Raw genomic sequence first — 22,757 nt, 5'->3', positions numbered from 1 at the left:
TGGAGATACCCGAGTCAAGGTGGTGTCCTCAGGACGGGGGCTCGATCACCATTGGATCCTCAAGGTAGCTGGCAAGGGGTAGGCTCAGCACCTCTCCCACACGCTGGTCTGCGTTGAGTGTCAGCAGGCCAGTCTCCAGGTCCATTACTGGAGTCTCCCCAGCAGGAGGTGGGCCAGAGGTGTCTGGCCTCTCCAGTGGCTGCCTCCTGAGTGAGCTCTGGGGTTGAGCTTATACTTGCTGTCCGGCCTCTGACCCTGTGGGGGCAAGCTTGGAGTGCTCTGGCTCTGCCCACTCTGGTGTCTGGCGGAGCTCGTCCCTCTCTGGGGCACCGGGGAACCACACGGCCTCCCTACAGGGCGGCTACTTTATTTTTAAAAGGATTTGCTTTTGCACAGGGTTTATGATGCTGACAGTCTCTGAGATAATGTGAATTGGCATCAATCCTCCAGTAACACAGGCTGTTTCCTCTCCAGATAAGCCCTATGGGGATCCTGAAAGTTGTGACAACGTGAAGTGTTGACTGGGGAAAGCAACCATTTTGTGTGTGGAAACACGAGGTTTGGCTGACCAAGTCTTACCGCAACGGAGGTGAGGACTCACATAGGGTAAGGAGCTGTCCCATAAATTCTGGACACATTTTTTTGCTGACTTTCGAGTGCCCTGCCTCTCCCCCACATATACTTTGTAACCAGGCCTGCTGACAGCAATGGGCAGAACAGTCAATGGCCCCTAGAAAGGATGGGCGCGGAATCCCCTACAGTTGGGCCCAGGGGAACCTTCACTTCCTTACAGTCTCCTGCTGAAGGAACAAAATGGACACCGTGTAGAATCAAGCACGTGGGTTTATTATGCACAGCACTGGCAGAGTGTCATGTTGCTTATTAGGCTCAGAGACACTGCCAAGCAATTGATTACAATGGATTATATGGAACCTTTATGGGTGGAGGGAAATGACTGGGTAGGAGGTCCCGAGCCCCTGGATAGGTCGAGCAGCAAGACAAGAGAAGCACAGTAAGCCAATACTTTAAAGATTACATAATGTCTCCGCCCATGGTTTCAAGTTAACCTGTAACCTATGTATTAACAATATGTGTTTTCTTTTAAACAATGTATAAAGTGTAGAAGTAAAAAATATATATGTTGAATTCTGATTTGGGGTCCATAGGAATGAGGTAGCTCCTCTGATTGTTCAACAGGTACATTCCTGGGGGTTAAAGCAAAAAAAAAAATTGAAAAGTACATGGCAATAGAAATTGTTTTTTTCAGGTTGCTCATTGTGTTTCTAAAGGCAGACACTGGCATCTGGGAGAGAGGAGGATGCACCAATGAGGAGGGAGGATGTCATATCTCATACTGACATGTTTGAACCTTTCCATGAACTCAAGGTTGGTATGTGGGGAGGGCATGACTATCTTTTCCTGCAGAGGAGTAGACACAGACACAGGACCCCTTTCAATCCTTTGGTCTGTTTGCAGCTTCAGATAAGAGTGCCAATTACTGCTCCCCATCTGAAGGTTTGCTGACCATGCTTATCTTAGTAAAAAAGAAGGTTGTCTCTTGCTTGTTCTGCTTCTCTTAGCTAATATTGTTCAGTTCAAAAAACTGTTTGCTAGGCCTCTGGACTTTGGGCCTGTGAAAAGTTGCTGACATAGCCTGTGTCAGGATTTTACATACACAGCACATGGATTTTGGCCCTTCATCTACCGTCTGTGTTTCTGTGGATCATTTTCTCTAATACACATTTACCAACCTCAGAGATCCTAACTTTCAGCTCTTCCCCATGGGTATCCATCCAGCTGCCTTTCCCATCCACCTGGGACTGGTGCAAACTCCAGAGCTGCTTCAGAATTTGTTTCTCAGATCCCTGTGTCTGGAACCTACAGTGTAATGTCTCAACACTGAAGAATTCCCCCCCCCTTCCTTCCCCAGCCAGGATTAACCAGATGTCCTAGTAACCAGCTGAGATCTCCCCCCCCCCTTTTTTTTAAAAAAGGGTATTTCCAGACAACTGGTCCAAAAACTAGGAATGTATCCTAAGGTACTTGAGTATGCAGACACCATAACTCAGGTCCCAGTGAGAAACCATTACAGCGGTTATTATTTATGCATTTGTATTACAGTAGCACCTGTGGGTCCCAACTGAGATCAGGGCCCTATTGTTCAGGGACACTCATGGAGACAGTTCCCTGCCCTACAGAGACTACAGTCTAAACAGACAAGACAAACAAAAGAAGGATTGCTATCACCATTTTACAGATAGGAAATTGAGACCCAGAGAGATTAAGTGGCATTCTGTCCCCCCCCCCCCCCACTCCAAAACCAGTCCTCAAGCAGCCAGAGAATTCCCCTGCCATAGACACTGCATTGTGCCATCATAGGCAGCCCTACACAGCCCCCACTGCACACTTCAGCTGTGGGAGGCAGGAAGTCCAGGACAGAGAATTGAACTCAGAGCTCCTATTGCTGTACCCCCAGGATCATCCTTAATCTCTGTATAAAAATTCTTCCCAGAAATATGTATTAACTTCCAAGACAGGACAATAAATACACTGAAAAGCAGTCAAGCTGTTCCTATTCCTAAAGCCTACAGCTAAAAGAACCCCAACACTCTGCATTTGTGGCACACAATTCACATATGTAAATGATTGTGTGCAACTATCTGAAAAGGAGGCCAAACTGTTTCCTTTAAAAATATAGCCCTTTATGCCTAAATTTAGGGGACACTTAATTTCATGTTGTCTAAAGGTTAGAGCAGCATCCTGGGGTCTATCTCTGTCTGTGTCACTGATTCATTGGGTTTCCTTAGGCGAGTCATTTGATCTCTGAGCCAAATTCATTGTGTTCCAGATAATCTCCCTCTGCCAATTTCCCATCCAGAACATGAAGGAAAATCCCAACTAAAAATCTGGCTGAAACAAACAAAGGACTAATACATGGGAGAGGGAGAGTCCCAACATTAACCAGTGACCTAAATAATTATTACATTTACCTACTGTGCGCTCATGGGCTTTATAAACCCACAGCTGTGGATGTATGAACATTCTCAGGATAATCCCCCAAGGCTTGTATGTCCCTCTTTAACATGTTACTTATGCACCAGTTGGTTGAAGTTCTCTTTGGAGCGTTACATTCTTATTCATAGATTCCAAGGCCAGAAGGGACCATTGTGATCATCTAGAGAGTCTGACCTCCTGCATAACAAAGGCCTAGGAACCTCTCCAAAATAATTCCCACAGCAGATCTTGATTTAAAAATGGTCAGTGATGGAGCATCCACCAGGATTATTCTAAGGGACTCTGGTGAGACTCCATCACTGTTCCCTTTACAACAGTCCCAACAGCAACACATCCCCACCCCCAGCTACCAGCCCTGACCGCCAATCATCCCATCATCCCCAAACCATCTCCAAATACCAGAGATAATCAATCCCCTGTGGTCAAAGGCATGACCCCAAAGAACAGCCACCAGCCCCAAACCAAAATAACCTCAGCACCCCCCCCCCACACACACACACACACACTCACTCACTCCACCAGCCCAGCGCTGTCACCGAAACACCCTCCCCTCCCCCAGCCCACACTGCCCTGCCCTTCCCTGGCGGACCCCAGACAAAGCCTGGCCAGCGCCTTTGCTGCAGATGTTGGATCAGCGGCTGATGGATCCTGAGTCCGATCTCTAGTCCTGTACCCGGCTCTGACCCCCTTTTCCCTTCGCAGCCCGGTTCCTCCGCCCCCGAAGTCCCGTGTCCGTTTCTACGCCCCGAGTTCGGCTCCCCCGCTCTGCTCCCAGCCCGGCGCCCCCCACCGCTCACTCACAGGGATGCAGAGTTTCACTCCTGGATACAAAGTTGCAGAGATCGTTGCCGCAGCCGGGCCGGCTCCGCTGTGGGGCTGCTGCCCCGACTCATCCTCCGGCCGCCCAGGGCCCCTCCTGCCCCAGCGCTGTCCGCCGGGGTGCACGGAGCCTCGGCGGCCCGCAGAGCTGCCCTGCAGCCCGCGGCGGGCGCTGGGACTCGGGAGGGCGCGCCTAGAAGCCCTGCGGCCCGCCCTGGTGATTTAAAAGGGTCCGGGGCTCGCGGGCCCTTTTAAATCGCTCGGACCCCTGGGAAATTGTCCCCTCCCGTCGGCGGGTTTGTTTGTAACACTGAAACAAAGCAAAATTTAAGGACCCACCTACCCCCATCATATAATTTATGGACAGTCCCCAGCTCTAAGTATGAATTTGGGCAAAAGTGAAATAATAATAATAATAATTAATAAAAGATGTAGCTCGCCCACGGTTTTTAGTTACACTTAGTTATTCTGTCTTTATTCCGATATTTTCCTTGATGGAAAAAGTGGCTTGTTTAAATATTTTATTCCACTTAGTTGTTCATTACTTGAAACCATGGGAAAGGAGGAACATTCTCTTGCCTAATTTCCTGTCAGTTTTCTCTCAGCAAAGCAAGTCTTACAACTGTTCTGAAGATAACATGCGATTACAGGGCCCCAGTTTGTATGCAACAGCAAGTAGGGAATTTACTTATGAACGGGTATGACTGGGGGGGAAGGAGTTACTCACCCGATCTAATCTGTAATGAAAAAATAAGGGCCATGAATCAGTCTCCAGGAAATGTTAGTCTTTGAGCCAGGAGACAACTAACAACACTTAAATGCAACACATTTTAAATTAATAAAATAACTTTTTTTTACAACATCTAAAGAACACGTGGAACTCACTGGCACAATATACTGTTGAGACAAATGCCTTGTCTAGACAGGACAGTATATGCGGTTTAAATGTCTTCTGACGTAAATCAGAAAAGGTATACTTATACTAGAATAAGAGCACCCACATAGGTGGTTACACCTGTTAAACTATACATGTATAATCGGTGAAACTTTTCCAAGGCCAAAAACTCAGCATACAAAAAATACAAATAAAATTAAAAAAAGCTTTAGAACCCCTTGCATACAGTCCCCTCTTTCAATTGCTGCATTGCCTTCCTTAAATCCACTGTATCAAATTTATTATTATCTGTATTACCTGAATGCCAAGTCATAAACCAGGACCCCATGGTGCTAAGGGTTTGGCAAACACTGCCTCTCCCACAAGGAGTTTACAATTTAAGTATGAGACAACAGATGACAGTTCTTATCCTTGTTTCCAAGGCCCTGAACAACTCTGGTAGCATAAATAAAGATCTCTTCTCTTATTGTATCCTCCATGTCCCTTCCTCTCCACCAACAATCTCACTGGATTTTTTTTTAAATTTAATAACTCAGTTCTCCACTGTTGAAATAAAAAAGGAGGGAGACACTACTTTCCAGATAAAGTTGAGGGACACTTGCTGAAATTATTTATACTTTGCTCTTAAAATAAGAAACTGCTAGTGGGGCTATTGTTAATATACACATATGGACGTTTTCTGAGCAAGTAGTCAACCTAAGCACCTCTGTATATTCCAGCCAATAAACCTGGGTAAAAAAGAGGTAATCTGAGATGCTTGGACCCCGAGTCCATTTAACAACGAGTAGATGAGGAACAGGAATTGAAACTGGACTATATGGGATCTGGATGTTTATTACTAGCTGACTGGCTGCTGGACAGCCTACCTCACTCCAAGAAGAAGGCAAAATGGCATCAATCACTCCTGACTTTTTGATTCTATTTTTCTTCCCTTAATTTCTTTCAACTGTTTAATCGTTAATTTTTTCCTTCTGTCTCAAATTAGGACTTGAAAATCAGGGTGAAAAAACCACACAACTCTGTGACATAATTGTAAAAATACTCAACTAAACATTTACAGAGCCAAAATCTGCAGTGATTTGCACCCTATGTAACCCGGCGACTGAGTTTGCAAGAAATGTAACTCAGCACAGAACCAAGTCCCTGTTGTTTGTTTTCTCATTTCTTTACTATTCCATTTCATATCTAGTGTTTGCTCGCTCTCTTCAATGTATTCTCTCATCTTTCTCTTCTCTTCCTGTCTCTCTCTGTCTGTTTCCCTTTTTCTGGAAAATGTAACTGGGCCCACCAATTCTCAAAAAGAATCATGGTTCCTTCTTGTGATGATGGCAGACTAGGTGCCAGCACATGCCAAGGCCCAAGGCCTCACAAAACACTGACAAATATATACCTGGGCACCAGTCTGGCTTACCTGTGGGATAGTTAGTTAAAATAAAAATTAGTGTTATAAGAATGTGTTTAGTGTTTAGACTTAATGGAATGTTTGTAGGATGCTGCATGTATTAATCCTACTTATAATATCTATATCCCCTGGCAAAGGATAAGATTTTGTAATGGAAGTCACAGAAGTGGGCTGTAGTCCACGAAAGCTTATGCTCTAATAAATTTGTTAGTCTCTAAGGTGCCACAAGTACTCCTGTTCTTCTTTTTGCGGATACAGACTAACACGGCTGTTACTCTGAAACCTACAGATTCTGTGACTTTCAGAGACCTTTGTGACATTTTCCCTTCACCTTCAGCCCTATGCAGCAGGCCCCACAGCTTTCAGCCACCGTGGGGCTCGGGTGTCAGTCATCCCTGCATCAACCCTCCCCCATTATTTATTGTAAAAGTAACAGACAGGTCGCAGGCTGCCATGAATTTTTGTAAATTGCCTGCATCCTGTCCGTGACTTTTACTAAAAATAACCATGATAAAATCTCAACCTTACCCATGGTCTAAAACAGGGGTGGGTAAACTGCAGTCCGCGTGCCGCATGTGGCCTGTCAGACCTTTTGATCCGGCCCTCGAGCTCTGTTGTCCCGCTCTGGCACTCCAGAGCGGGAGCGGGGTGGAGGGCTTGCCCCATTGCGCCCATCCAGCGCTTCTGCTGGGGAGCAGGGTCGGGGGCTTGCCCTGCTCCAGCGCTCCAGCCAGGAAGCTGCCCGCCCAGTGTACCTGCTGGGGAGCAGGGTTGGGCAAACTTTTTGGCCCGAGGGCCACATCTGGGTACGGAAATTGTATGGCGGGCCATGAATGCTCATGAAATTAACAATTCAGAGATATTCAAATAAACTTCATATAATAAAAATACGTTTTAGTGGAAATAAACATAAAACCTTACTTACTGTTATAAATATACTATCATAACAATGTATTACAATAATTAAACCAAACTTACCCCCTTTCCATGCCCTTTCTCTCTAGCCTGGATTTGTCGGGGGTCAGCGTCCAGTCATTGGAACTCATTGAGATTCACCAGCCCCCTGCTCAGAGAAATCTCCTCCCATGTAGGTCCCGACAGCCCATAACTTTGAAAACTGCCAATGAGCACTCCCATGCCAACTACTCTTTGTTTTATCCTCAACAATGGAAAATGAACACTACTAAAACATCAGAGTCACCTAAGCCAACAAGTAGCAGGCACATGGGCTTGCACATTCCAGGCTCTGATGGCGCCTGAGGCACATTTGGGTTGTGCAGCCAGAATAACATGCGTGCCCTCACGCCCATCACGCAAATCCTGAACACGTGGGAGCGCCAGGTGGGTGGAGCAGGGCAAGCCCTCTTCCTCGCTCCCCAGCTGGAGCGCCAGAGCAGGGCAAGCCCCCAACCCCACTTCCCAGATAGAGCACCAGAGCGGGGCAATGGAGCTCGAGGGCCGGATCAAAAGGTCTGATGGGCCGGATATGTGCCCACCGGGGTCTAAAGTTATACTGAGTGTTTGCATTGTAAACCTCTGTAATTGTGTAACTCACCAAACAGGAAAAGACGCATTAATTAAGGTAAAAGGCTTATCCTGTACACAAGATGGTCCACTGAAGGCAAATGAGGCCTTGTGTATCACCAAAGGACACAGACAGACCTTGTTTATTGCATTCCTAATTCCCTCCAGGAAGGGGAGCATGATCTCATCCCATAAGCTTGGATTCTGGGGTGAAGGGATAAAAAAAATCCCTGACAAGGAGAAACTTGGTCTCTTTCTGCTGTCTGAACTCTGAGAGGCAAAGACTTCTAAACATACACAAGAGATCCTCATGCTGCTTGGCATAGGTCAGCCCTAAAGGACATATAGAGTTGCTTATTATAGAAGTTTATATCACCTTTTTAAATCTAAGACTGTAACTCATTTGTGGGTTTATGTTTCCTGTTTTAACCTTGTAAATAATTCTCATTTATTTTTGTAGTTAATAAATATTTAGTTTATTACAGGATTCATTACAGATGTTGTCTTTGGTTTGAGATCTGAGTACAATTGACCTGGGGTAAGTGACTAATCCTTTGGGACCAGTAACCCGAATATTATTGTGATTTTTGATGTAAAGTGATCATCTATCACATAATCCATCTTGCGTGGGTGGGAAGATAGACTGGAATGCCCAAGGGGACTGTCTGTGACTCCATGGTAAGACTGTTGTAGTGCTTTAGGAGTTCACTTTTTTTTTTTATGGGCTTCAGGAAGTGGGCGGGCATAAGCCCGCCACTGCTAAAGGGTCCCCCCCGCCAGCCTAAGGGGAGGATCCACAGGGCCTGAAACTCAAGTAATTACGGGGGGCAACTAATGCAAAAACAGGGACAGGAGTGCGGTCAAAGGGTCAAAAGAAGGGAACCTGATGGGGACACCAAGCAGAGAACCCCGGACAGCGCCCACTGCTCCTCAAAGGTGTCAAGGGAGCCAGTGGACACTGCCTTTGTTCACATTTGTTACTGGGTGGGTGAAGTCTAATTATAGAACTTACAACCAGTTTGGGGTTTCTGCCCTGCTTTTTGACAGTCTGCCCTGAGGTTGGCACTCATGGTCATGAGCCACTGCAGACAGCGTGACATTTGTATCTTTGTCTCATTCAAAATTCACTCTCCCTTCCTAGCTCTGTTGCTCATTCAAACTGTACTTTTGTGGTAAAACTTGAGCTCTTAGAGCAATTTCTAAAGGTGTTTAGGTGTCTAAAGATGCAGAGACATGCCTGGTGGGATTTTCAAAAGTGTCTAGATTACTAATACCTATAGGATTTAGGTGCTCAGATGCTTTTGAAAATCCCACTAGGCATCTATCTGCATTGTTAGCCACATAAATACCCTTTAAAATCTGGCCTTTACTATCCCATGTCTCTTGATTTGCTCTGTTCACTCTGGGTAAAATTCACCCCTGTGCAGAGGGCCAGTGCACCACTTCCTGTATAACCCTCGTGCTAGCCCTCTGCACTGGTTGAATTTTATTCTGTCTTTTTTGTTTCTTGTTCCATTGTCACTTCTCCCTTACTTCCCTTCCCTATGCAGTTCTTCCATAACCTATGGCCTGTGTTATTCAGGAGGTCAGACAATCATAGTAGTCCCCTTCTGTCCTTAAAATCTATTATTCTATATTTTATTGTCTGGTCCCCAGCTGCTTTCTTATGTTCCTGCCTCTCCCTCCTTATTCTTTTGTCAATCCCCTTTGCTTTCTTCCTCACTTATTTTCATCTCCCCTTTCCCTCCTTGACTCTTCCTGGCCCCTGAAATCTCTCCTTTTTTCCTTACATGAAATATTAACAGTGACGGGGGTATCCGCTGATTCCTCCTCTTTGAATTCTCCTTCTTGGCTCCTCTGCTCTGCATAGCATGAGATGTACATTCATTCAGAGCATAGGAGAGGAGAAGTCATTTACTAAATAAGACGAGTCAGCCAGTTGCTGAAAGCAGAAGGGTCAGGAGGACTAGCCACTACTGTCTGTCACCTAGGGTGTAATGCACCACATTAGATTCCCACTAGAACAGGGGTCTGATGATTCTGCATGTATTGCACAGTGTCCAGGGCCAACTGTGCTTCTTTAGCATGTGATTGTAAAGGCTTACATTTTAATGTAAAACCATAATTGGAATGAAAAGTAAAGCATTTACAAAGACACCACCCTTCTCATGTCCTATTTCTTTAAGTTATGAAAAGAGTATGGATTTGGAAAGTAGAAAACTAGGTTTACTAATTTTATTAATTGGTAGTTAGGCCAGATTAATTTCTTGCTGTCAAGCTAACACCTTAACTCTATTACTTGCTTAAAGTGCACATGTGAACAGTGATAAAAAAAAATCAAAGAAAATTAAGCTTTTTTACGTTCACATACAGAATCAGTAAAAAAACAGCAGTTTACAAATACTTTGCCTCCTTTTCCCCTCACCTATGAATCAGCATTTTTGTCACCACCTCTCAATCTGCACTTTGATCATGTGCAATGTTAATTATAATTATATTATATTATTATTATATTGACTAAAATAAAGTGTTACTGTCAAGACCTTATAGTTTTTGTTAACAATTTTATTTATAACAAGGAAAACATTCAAAATAAACTGACAAACAGTACAGTAGGTCTGATAGTCAAAGGTCATTTTTTAAATAAGATGGTAGCCTCCTCCAAACAAGACATGAACTATATTTGAATAACCATTTACTTTAAACTGATTTTGCTTTCTATTCTTCTAGTGTAGCAGCTAAGAAAAACGGTTTCTCTCTTTTCTATGTGGAAATTGACCTTTATTAAATACCTACCACTCAAAAGCCTTTAACTTTTTGGCTTCATGACAGTTTGTATTTTGTCAATCTTTAAGGCCTTATCAATCAATGACTACTAATGTATGACAGGGCACGGTATTAACACACTTCCCATTAGAAGCATCCCTCTCCTTCCCCTGTATCAAGTTCATGCCCTGATAGTCTCCTTTTGCCTAAGGCAGTATTCAACTCTCCTTCAAGACAATAATTCACACCCCAATAACCATTACAGGCTGCCATGTTTTGGCATGAGTCTCTCACTCTGTCTCATTCTCTGGAATTAACAGTATTGGGTGTTACCTTTGCATCTTTTCTATTTCTTGTAATCCAGGGAGTGAAAGAGCAAGAATGCACTTTGAATGCATATCACTCTCGTGATAATAGTCAAATGTTGTATAAATGGGGAAGACTCAGATGTTTTAAAATTAAAACAAATACAAATCCTCAGGAGGCTGGGGCAAATTTGGAAGCTGCTGTTAGATAAAAAAAAAAAATTATTTTACTAGTAAATGACCTTGTTGCACTTTCTGCCATGCACTAGTGCTTCCACTGTCATTTCAGATTGGACACATGTGGTAATCAGAGAAACCCCACATCTGAGAACTTCAAATGGATAAAATTTTGCTTTTACCCACCCTGCTCCCATCCCCTTCCCCCACCTTCTAGAAATGTTAATACATTTCTAGGTCATGTAAAGCAAAGCAAAGCAATTGGCTATTTTAAAAGTTGCTTATCTTAATTTTTGCTTAACAAAATGGCTTATATTGGTACATGGACCTTTGCAGTCATTTAGGGTGGCATGTGATCAAGCAGACTGCCTCTAAAGTTAGTTGCAAATTGACTGTCAGTGCTGCTTTTATCTGGACAAGTGAGGAAATATTCAGCCCTTGTATAAGCAGGTATAATGCCACTGAAGTCAATGGAGTTGCACCCACTTATGCTAGGAATGAGTGTGACTTATAAAAGGACTTTGTTCACCTCTACACTTCCTTGTCTCAATAGTAAAACAAAACATGAGTTCAGCATTGACAATTATCTTCAGCTGCTGCAAATTAAGTTTCTTGTATTAAATCCAGATACCGGGTAATATTTTAGTATATCTGATTTACATTCATACTACCAGGCTAAAGAAGCTATTTAAATGCTAGTAACAAGGCAATTTAATTCTAAAAAGTCAGTTTTATTCTTAACTGGCGATGAAGAAAAACTGTTATAAATCAGAAGAGTTCTTAAAATCCAAAATTCTCACATTCCACATAGAACTTCCAATGCTGATCCATTATATGACATGGCAGAAGTTCCTCATTATTTATTAATACTATCTCATTTAACTGAAGAAAGCTTCTGGAGTTTTTTACAGAGTCAGACTGGAGGGACGATTCTGTTGGGAGAAAAAGCAAATGATTAAAAACACTACATTAAAATAAGGTCCAATTATTCCTGCTATTATTTATATAGGATCATAGGTGTGAATGACTCTTTACAGACATATAAACTGCGACAGATCCCCTGCCCTGGGATCTTACAATCTTAGGCCCCGATCTGCAATTTATAATGAAGGCACATTGCTGCACCCATTGACTTCAGTGGGGCTGTGCATGGAGGCAGTAGTGCACCTGTACACAGTAAATTGCAGGATCAGGCCTAAGGCTCCAATACTTGTCACCTGAGTATATGCAGGATTGGAACCTTCTTTAAAATGCATAAAGTAAAGGAGACTGGGGAACTGAGGGTAGAATTTGGCCCTATGAGGTTTAGTTTGCGTTATTAAAAACAGTATCAATGTCACATTATAAAAATTCAACCATGAAAGCTGAAGCAAGGCAGCAGCTCAGCAGCAGTATGGAATTTGCTGTTCAAATCCAATAGTCAGTGAACTGAGGTCTCTGGAAAGCTGTATTTTTTTATTTACTCTTTTATTTATCCTTTCTTTGTTAAATACATTTGCCCGCAATATCACAGCTGCATGTCAGAATATTTTTGACAGGGCTTCTGGACACAACTATCACGGAAGGAGTAGGTCTGACAATAACAGTGCAGCTGGAAGTATTGAAAAGGGGCTGCACTCAAGCATAGCAGCTGCTAACCGTGGCCGAGTTGTTACAGCTAGCAGTTGCTCTTAGGAGGAGGAAGAGGGCTGGCATGAGAATAAGAATAAAAGTGGCACCAGAATGAAAAGCTCAGTGTTCAGTCCCTATTCAAATGTCCAGGGCTCTCTGGCCTTGTCTTAACAGACAAAAAGGATGTGTGCTGGACTCTTCTTAGCTCAATATCTTAACATGATTAAAAAGCCCCATTAAGATGCACACTGACACAGGGCCGCCCAGAGGATTCAGGGGGCCTGGGGCAAAGAAATTTCGGGGGCCCCTTCCATAAAAAAAAGTTGCAATACTATAGAATACTATATTCTCGTGGGGGCCTGGGGCAAATTGCCCCACTTGCCCCCCCGGCAGCCCTGCACTGACATATCTGAAGGCATGTTAGCTGGTCATGTTGTAGCCTAGCCTCCCCCTTAGGCAACCACATGGCTTCAGATGTGTTAGCCTGCATCTTAATGGGGCTTTTCAATTGTGTTAAGCTAACTTGATTGAGCTAACACAAATGAAACACACCCTTTTTGTCCTTCAAGACAAGACTTCTGACAAAAAACAACCCCACCCCATCCCCCTCTGAAAAAAATAATGAAAGAAGGATCTTGCATGGTGTGAAAAATGGCAAAGCTCATTTTGACTGCAATGGGACCAGGATTTCACTCAGTCCCTTAAAGATAATTCTTCAATACTAGGGAGACAAGGTGGGTGAGGTTATATCATTTACTGGACCAATTTCTGTTGGAGTGAGAGACAAGCTGTTGTGTTTACATAGAGCTCTTCTTCAAAGCTCGAAAGCTTATCTCTCACACCAATAGAAGTTGGTCCAATAAAAGATATTACCTTGTCTTTCTAATATCCTGGGACCAACATGGCTATAACAGCACTGAATACAATTCCTCATAGAATCTCAGAGTTAGAAGGAACCTCAGGAGGTCATCTAGTCCAACCCCCTGTTCAAAGCAGGACCAATCCCCAGACAGATTTTTGCCCCCGATCCCTAAATGGCCCCCTTAAAGATTGAACTCACAACGCTGGGTTTAGCAAGCAAATGCTCAAACAACTGAGCTATCCCTCCCCTCCCAAAAAGGAGTTTTTCTACCCCTGATGGGACTTGAACCCACACTCTTTGACTTAGAAAGCGATTGCCTTATTCATTAGACTACTGGGGCTCTCATCCTGAGATGAAGGGTGGGGGGAAGTAACCACCAATAAACAGTGCTTTCAGAAAAGAAGAATTCGAGGGACCAGTCGGCGACAAACAGCCCAGACACAACACCAACCTCACAGTCTTTCTACACAACATGTTCATTTCAGAACACAAGACACAGAAGAACAAAAAGTACTAAGGATATACAATCTGATGTCCAGCATACATTCATATACCCTGGACCCCAGGCAAGCAAAGGCTGACAGCATCAAATAAGTTGTTTGTGTATCTCTGAAGAGGTTATTACAATGCTGTTCACACAAAGACCTTTACCAACCAATCTGTGAAACAGTAGGCAGTAGCACCAGAGGGAGCCACTTACCTTCCTGACTATAGATAATGTGTTAGAAAAATAACTGATAGAAATAGTGGTATTGGGTGAAAGTCACAAAGTAGTTTGAAAGAGATCACATTCAGACAGCTGTTAACCCCAGAGATAATTTTTTTATATATATAGGAACGTAAAATCTGCAAAACAATCTGGAGCTAAGGGCTATCATTTTTATAGAAACATAGGACTGGAAGGGATCTCCTGGGTCACTCTGTACAGTTCCCTGCTATATAACAGGTAACCCCGTTCATAAATTTATCAAATTCTATTTTAAAACTAGTTAGATTGTTTGCCCACACTATTTCTGTTGAAAGAACCTCTTTCCTCAGAGAGATGGAGTACAAGCAGCACTGTAGCCGTGGAGATACAGCGCTGTACGTTCCTTGCCAGTGTGGACGGGGAGTGAGGTACAGCGCTGTGGGTGGCTTTATCTGTAACTCGCAAGTGTAGCCAAGGCCTCAGACATATTTTCACAGTGGTTCATAGCCCTCCCCACCTTTTTTTTTTCGGTTGGCCCTAGGGTGACCAGATATCCCGATTTTATAGGGACAGTCCCCAATTTTTCGGTCTTTTTCTTATATAGGCTCCTATTACCCCCTACCCCCTGTCCTGATTTTTCACATTTGCTGTCTGGTCACCTAGTTGGCCCCCCAGGATGAATTAATGGCCAAATATTTAACCACCATCTCCCCAGTTTTCTGTCTGTGTTCTCTCTCCCTTCACCCTTCCTTTCTGTTTACTTCTTTGCTTAGGCTACATCTACACTACAGGGGGGGGGGGGTCGATTTAAGATACGCAAATTCAGCTACGCGAATAGCGTAGCTGAATTCGACGTATCGCAGCCGACTTACCCCGCTGTAGGGACGGTGGCAAAATCGACCTCTGCGGCTTCCCGTCGACGGCGCTTACTCCCACCTCTGCTGGTGGAGTAAGAGCGTCGATTCGGGGATCGATTGTCGTGTCCCAACGGGACGCGATAAATCAATCCCCGAGAGGTCGATTTCTACCCGCCGATTCAGGCGGGTAGTGTAGACCCAGCCTCACTCTTACTTTTTTCAGTGACCTGCAGGAGGGTGTGGCCCAACCTCTTGGTCTGTGCTATAGTTGACTGGAGTGTCTTACTCAGCAAGACAGGAATGGAGGGAAGCCTTCTCTGGCAGGGGGGTTTGTTCTCAGTGGTATCCCAGCACATCTAGTGACAGTCTTAAGGGGGTTTCTGTGAACGAACCCGTCACACCTTGTTCTAGAGGAAGGACACAGCAGGCCTCCTTAATGTCTAGCTGTCTGTCTTCTAAGAGGTCCAGGCCTGCAGAGATTGTTTCCCAATTGCCTTGTGACTCTTCCCAAGAATCCACTGTACTAAGTACTTTTCCAAAATCTCGTGATCTACTAGATGAAACCAGGTTACATATGTTGGATGTTAACATAAAGTTATTAATTACTACTTTCATAGGACAAAGCCTTTAGGAATTCCAAAAAGTTTTGTGTATCATTTTGGAGGGGGAGGAGGGGAAAAGAAACATCAAGGTATTTCAGTCCAGATTAAACTCCAGACATGTTATGCATAGCTAGTGTTGTACCAGAAAGACTTAAACCATCGATCAATGGTTCTCTCTCTCATTTATAAGACACTGATCACCAGAGTCTCTACATGTCAAAGGATAAGAGCCTCTGCAGCTTGTCTGTCACGTGCCCTTAACTGACATTTGTACAGTGACAACTTGGAATTCAATTAATACTTTTGCAAAACATTATTTGATTGATGAGGCCAGATAGGACACCTGATTTGAGAAAGTAGTACTTCATGCCCTATTTAAACAGTAGTACTCCTCTCCATTCGTGTCACTGTTTGCTGGTCTCCTAACACAGTGGTTCTCAAACTTTTGTACTGGTGATCCCTTTCACTTAGCAAGCCTGAGTGTGACCCCCCTTAATAAATTAAAAACACTTTTTAATACATTTAACACCATTATAAATGCTGGAGGCATAGCGGGGTTTGGGGTGGAGGCTGACAGCTCGTGACCCTCCATGTAATAACCTCGTGACCCCCTGAAGGGTCCCGACCCCCAGTTTGAGAACCTCTGCCCTAAAGTGAGGACCTGCAAAAGCAATGTCATGAAGGAGAAAGAAAGTTTATTTACTAGTAACTGTTCCTTTCTGAATATATTGCATCAGCAGATCCAGTCTACTTTGGAAATATAAAATAAGTGTCTGAAGGTAGAGAGCAGCTAACAGATGCTTAGGGGGCTGGAATGTATGTCCTCCGTTACATAATATTGGATTCAAGGGTTACGTGTGTGCACCTTACCAATTCACTACTTTGAAAGGTTTCCTTGACTCAGAGGGCAGGGAATATAGTGTGGATCTTCAGAGGCTATACTTTTGGAGAACAACAATTACTAGTAAATCTTTCTTTCTGTCTCTACATGTCTGAAAATTGTGGATCATTAATGATGGATAGCTATATCCTATGGACACTCCCTAAGTGATTGTTAATTTGACAGAAATGCAGTATAAAGTCCTTCATTCGAAATCTTCACCAACACCACAATCATATGCAATAATTGTTGAACTTTGTTTTCTGCCTTTTCCTGTCTCCATTGGATACATAAATGAAGCCACTAACATCTTCTCTATGTTAAACGATACTTCCTGAATTACCCATTGTCCCTCAGGATCTTTGGACTGATTATGTATTCTGATATTTAAATTATTATTTAGCAATATGATCACTCCTATTTTTGAACTTCAAAATCTATGTTGATAATCCAGCAACATTACAATGACCTAATGGGCAAAAAACAGGATCCACTGAGATCTGAAACCCAATATCTTCCTTAAGTATAGATGTCATCTGATCTTAAAAAGATTTAAGAAATGGAGGCATGACAACCATAAATGTATATGCCAAACAAGGAATTCATACACCCGGCTACATAAAGAACTATATTCTAGATTGACAACAATAAAATAGATATATTTAAATTTGATAATAAAAATATATAATGCCCAATTACATGTTCTTAGTGCACACAGATATTTTTGTGTAGCTGTCCAGATGGCCTTCCAGTCCCTCAGATCTAAATCCAGATCATTCCATTCAAATATCAAATTATTTAATCCTCCATCACCTAATGTATCCCCTAGTATTCTTTATAAAAAGGCAATACGCTGTCTTTTGAAGGATTCACAGTAGAGTATTTGTTCAGTATCACCAGTTTCCAACCATATGTTAAAATTGTTATTAAACATTTTATTTTGGATTATAATTTTATTCCTGATTCTCCAGTCCATACACATGTGTGTAAAACACGTAGTATACACACATATTGGAATGTAATAAAACAATCATATGAAGGTAAAACATAGTTCTCTAAAATATTCAATTTAAACTAGTGTGGATTTTATTAAGGAAGGTAGTGGATTAGAAACAAGATCTAAGGGGTGGTCTGGGGTAAATGTATAAAAACAAAAAACTGTTTAATTTTAAAGTTCTTGCAGCTTTAAGGGCAGATTGATGAGTAGACTGGAAGGAATAGGGAAGAGATGGGCTATAAATTAAATTAAAGTGCAAGATAAATCTACTGTTTGAAAGGAAAGCCAACATCTCATAGTCATGCAATAAGATCTAGAGGAGCTGTGACTAAGACTCTTTGTCCCAGATTTGTAAAGAGACATTCATCAATAAAAATAAAAATGTCTTGTGCACAGATAGCGCAGGCAACTGCTAATGAAATTTGTAAAATGGTCATTAGGTCATCCGCACACACTTTCATTTGACATTACCAAATGGTTCTGTCTTATTCTTCCTTTGCCAGAAAGTGCTCCAAGTAAAACAGTAGGTAAAGCCACTTCCTCTTGAGGTGCATCTTAACCATATTCACTGTCAGTTATTGTTCTTGCTAAGTACAACAGGAAAAGAGGGATGTACACAAAGGAAGCATACTTACAGTATTGCTGTTTGTCTTAGTCTTCTCTTCTCTCAGCCAAAATCAAGCTAGGTTTTGATTTGCTGGGAATATTGCCTGCATGTCCCCACTGATGAAAGTGAGGCAGGGGGAACCAGCTGGTGTGAATGGTGTCAGTTGGTGGAGTCCCTCAGGAATCACAGAACCGTAGGATTGTAAGGGACCTTGAAAGGTCATCTAGTCCAGTCCTCTGCACTCATGGCAGGACTAAGTATTATCTAGACCAGGGGCGGGCAAACTTTTGGCCTGAGGGCCACATTGGGTTTCGGAAATTGTATGGAGGGCCAGTTAGGGGAGGGGGTCGTGGCCCAGCCCCCACTCCCTATCTGCCCCCTCCCCAGGACTCCTGCCCCATCCAACCTCCCCTGTTCCCTGACGGTCCCCCCCAGAACCCCTGCCCCATCCACCCCCCTGCTCCCTGTCCCCTGACCGCCCCTGGAACCCCTGCCCCTTACTGCCCCCCGCCAGCTCATCCAACCCCCCCCCATTCCTGACTGCCCCCCGGGAACCCCTGCCCCATCCAACCACCCCTTCTCCCTGTCCCCTGACTGCTTCCGGAACCCCTGCCCCTGATTGCCCCCTACTGCTCCATCCAACCCCTCCTCTCATTCCTGCCCCCTGCCCCCATTCAACCCATTCCCCGCCCTCTGACCGCCCCGACCCCTATCCACCCCCCCCGTCCCCTGACCAGCCCCCTGAACTCCCCTGCCCTCTATCCCCAACCCTCCTGCTCCCTGCCTCCTTACCGCACTGCCTGGAGCACCGGTGGCTGGAGCCAGCCACACCATCGCGCAGCACAGAGCACCGGGTCAGGCCGGGCTTTGCAGCTGCACTGCCCCAGAAGCTCGCAGCCCCGCCACCCAGAGCATTGCGCCAGCGGCAGAGCGAGCTGAGGCTGCGGGGGAGGAGGAACAGCAGGGAAGGGGCCGGGGGTAGCCTCCTGGAACAGGACCTCAGGGGCCGGGCAGGAGGGTTCCCGCGGACCGGATGTGGCCCACGGGCCATATTTTGCCCACCTCTACTCTAGACCATCCCTGACAGGTGTTTGTCTAACCTGCTCTTAAAAACCTCCAACGATGGAGATTCCACAACTTCCCTAGGCAATTTATTCCACTGCTTAACCACCCTGACAGTTAGGAAGTTTTTTCTAATGTCCAACCTAAACTGCCCTTGCTGCAAATTAAGCCCATTGCTTCTTGTCCTATTCTCAGAAGCTAAGGAGAACAATTTTTCTCCCTCCTCCTTGTAACAACCTTTTATGTACTTGAAAACTGTTATCATATCCCCTCTCAGTCTGTCTTCTCCAGACGAACAAACTTGGCATAGTGCATCTTCACCCAGACATGCTATAGCTGCACTTATGTAGCACTGTAGTGTAGACTTCCCTATAATCCCACTATTTGAGGTATTATGTTGCTTGGATAGTTTCTTACTGGAGAAGAGGATAGTAAGGAGGCATTTATATACTGGCTCTGATTTAGTTTTTTGCTTCCTTGCTTCTTGGCTGGTGTAGTAGAAGACAGTTACCTTTTCCGTAACTGGTGTTCTTTGAGATGTGTTGCTCATGTCCATTCCATATTAGGTGTTTGTGCTCACCACATGCACTAGTGCCGGAAGTTTTTCCCTCAGCAGTATCCATACGGAACCAGCTCTGGTGCCCTCTGGAGTGGCGCCCACACAGCCTGGCACAAGGGGCACTGCTGGCTCCCCCCACCTTCAGTTCCTTCTTGCCAGAAACTCCAACAGTGGGGAAGGAGGGTGGATTGTGGAATGGACATGAGCAACACATCTCGAAGAACACCAGTTACGGAAAAGGTAACTGTCTTTTCTTCTTCCAGTGCTTGTTCATGTCCATTCCATATTAGGTGACTGCAAAGGAGTACCCCTGGTGGTGGGTAGGAGTTCACAGATGTGAAGACTGCATCACAGCTCTGCTGAACCCAGCGTCGTCTCTGGCCTGCTGAGTGATGGCATAATGAGTGGTAAACGTGTGAACAGAGGATCACATTGTGGCTTTATAGATGTCCTGGATAGGGATGTGTGCCAGGAAGCCTGCCGAAGACACCTGATCTCTTGTTGAGTGGGCTCTGACAATTGGTGGCGGCAGAACCCCCACCAAGTCGTAACAGGTCCTTATGCATGAGATAATCCAATTGGAAATCCTCTGCAAGGACATCAGATGACCCTATCCGCTGTAGCGATGAAGAGTTGAGTCGATTTTCAGAAAAGCTTGGTACAGTCTAAGTAGAAAGCCAAGACCCGCCGGATGTCCAGGGTGTGAAGACGCCACTCCTCACTGGTCTTGTGCAGTTTGGGACAGAACACCGGGAGGAAAATATCCTGGTTAATATGGAAGATGAAGACCACCTTTAGCAAGTAGGCCGGCTGGGGCCACAACTGAATCTTATCGTTGTAGAAGACCATATACGGAGGTTCTGAGGTCAAGGCTTTAATTTCAGAGACCCGTCTTGCTGACATCACCGCCACCAGGAATGCAACCTTCCATGACAGGTGGAGAACTACTACTAAGGGTAACTAAGAAAATTACTAACGATGTATAACTAGTTTACAGGATTTCAAAGTTAGCAAGAACAGAGAAGGAATCAATGCTAGCCAAAGCAGCAGATGTTCCAGCACCGTCACTAGCGGCAAGAAGGAACTGAGGGTGGGAGGAGCCGGCAGCCACTCCAAAGGGCGCCAGAGACAGTCCTCTATGGATACTGCTGAGGGAAAAACTTCTGGCACCAGTGCATGTGGCGAGCATACACACCTAATATGGAATGTACATGAGCAAGCACTCAAAGAAGAATAAATAATACAGTAATACTGCTCTCAATTATTACTACAACCAACAAAATTATTAACATAAGTAATCTTCTCTAAAATCCTTCTTGCAAGCCACTTTTTAATTGATTTTAAAACTTTAATTTCCTTATATTTCCATATATTTTTTGAGAAACTAAATAACTTATCTCAATAAAGATAGACAACAGTGATCGGGGATTTGAAAGGTAATGGCACCATCTGATGCACAGTAGTGGTTTCAGCAGCTACAGATAGCAAGCTATGGAATAGTGGAGGCAAATTTGTTTCTTTGGGTCTCGCCCCAGGATGACAAAAGTGAAAGTGTTCTCTGAGGTTTCGAGCCAGTGGTTCTCAAACTATGACAGGCAAGAGTGGTGGACAGAGCTCATCAGATAAAAATGCTATTGGACAGCTGATGAGCCAATTCCCTTCTTCCCTCTTTTTCTTCTACCTCATCAGTTTTCCTTCTCCTTTCCACAAGGCTTCCTAGCCAGTGCTAAATAAAAAGTCTTACTTCTTAATTCTCTGGACACAGGTGGTACTTCCACAGTTTCTACGTCAAGGGATGGCATTATTCCTGTTTTCTCCATTTGTGGAAGTGGTGGAATTTTTTGCTGCATGCTGTCTGCTTCATAGACCCCCAGTGTGCTGAAAGGTGGGGGTAGTACCATGACTGAGGTGGCACCATGTGTGACTGCCTGGGTCCAATGTTACAAAATTAATCCTTGGTAGCAAAAAAGATTAAGACAATTTTTTTCTACAAACTGATACATTATTTAGTCCATGCAGGGCCTATGAAAGAATGATTCATCATGAGGACTGAGTGAAGATATTTGATTTAATTGGGTTCTCTTAGTGAGCTAAGTGGGTATAATTATGAGTATAGTGACTATAATTACAGAGATGAGATTAGAGAACTAAACAAATGTATTCAAACAAACTGAATGTATCCTGCTTTGGAGATACATTTTAAAGTAGAAAATTATTTCCTTGTGGGTTGAAAACTCCAAACCCCCTACGCCATTGGGGTAGGGGGTTTGGAGTTGCAGGTCAGCAAAGTCTCAATCCTGCAATTTACAAAGTTACCAAACCCCTACACCCATACGGAGACCCACTGAAGTCATTATGGTTTACATTTAAACACAGGAACAAATCCTAAAATCCTCAATTTAGTGTGAGATCCTGTAACTTGTAGTGTATGGGCAGACCCTGTTCCCCTATACAGTCACGTTAACAGCAGCCGAGTCAATTGCAGGACTGGACATTAATTTTTACACAGTCTTTCTTTGGTAAAATTCCATTGGTCGCTATGTAAATTTTGTCAGAAAAAGAGACGAGTATAAGTTACATAAGGACTCCATGATTTGGTTAAAGGAAAACAGAAATACACCGTATTACATATAGTGGGGGAAATTCTGCTCTCACTTACATCCATGCAATCCACTGAAGTCAACAGTTTACCACATGGCTGAACTAACACTGAGATACAAATTTTGAACCTGATCCCCAGCTATGGCAAAGTCAAAGGTAATGTGTAAGGCCTTGTCTTCGCTAGAAAAAAAGAGCGTGTTCCTAACTCCGCACAAATCCACTGGAAGAGGAGGAGGACTTGCCTTATAATCTTTAGCCCAGTGGTTATTGGTGGTAGAACCCTGTTCAAATCCCTTCTCATCAGGTAGAGGGGGGACAAACTGGTGATCTCCCACATCTTAAGTGAGCATCCTACTGAGCTAATGGTCATAATGGAGGTATTTCTCCTCCTCCTACAGCTTTTTTTGTGTGGAGTTAGATGTCCTCTGAGCATATCTACTAGATCAGGCTCTGCATGCAATTTATGAGAAGGAGCGCCTATCTTCCCCTGGTTTGTAGATCGCTAGCAGAAGTAGGTATCTCCCTGCT

At 44.0% G+C, this 22,757-nt stretch overlaps 1 protein-coding gene and 1 long non-coding RNA gene across 11 annotated transcripts in view; one reads left to right on the top strand and one right to left on the bottom strand.

Annotated features, from left to right (window-relative positions):
• The window catches only part of LOC112059430 (uncharacterized), a 38,466-nt gene that overhangs the window by 866 nt on the left and 14,843 nt on the right, over window positions 1-22,757 (top strand). For 2 of the 3 annotated variants that reach the window (XR_006175829.2, XR_010588794.1), the window contains exons 2-3: window positions 475-606; window positions 1,290-1,386. This is a non-coding gene — a long non-coding RNA (uncharacterized LOC112059430). The remainder of the gene's footprint in view (window positions 1-474; window positions 607-1,289; window positions 1,387-22,757) is intronic. The other variant, XR_010588795.1, reaches the window with a different exon arrangement.
• ANKRD31 (ankyrin repeat domain 31) overlaps window positions 10,203-22,757 on the bottom strand; it is a 133,516-nt gene continuing 120,961 nt past the window's right edge. For 7 of the 8 annotated variants that reach the window (XM_065550081.1, XM_065550083.1, XM_065550082.1 and 4 more), the window contains one exon: window positions 10,203-11,835. In XM_065550081.1, the coding sequence (XP_065406153.1) occupies window positions 11,684-11,835 (152 nt within the window). In that variant the 3' untranslated portion in view covers window positions 10,203-11,683. Of the gene's footprint in view, window positions 11,836-21,372; window positions 21,557-22,757 lie in introns of all 8 variants that reach the window. The other variant, XR_010588790.1, reaches the window with a different exon arrangement.

Source organism: Chrysemys picta, chromosome 6 (assembly GCF_011386835.1).
Source record: "Chrysemys picta bellii isolate R12L10 chromosome 6, ASM1138683v2, whole genome shotgun sequence".
NCBI lineage: Eukaryota > Metazoa > Chordata > Testudines > Emydidae > Chrysemys > Chrysemys picta.
The sequence above is the reverse complement of the archived record's forward strand: the minus strand, read 5'-3'. Positions and strand labels throughout refer to the sequence as shown.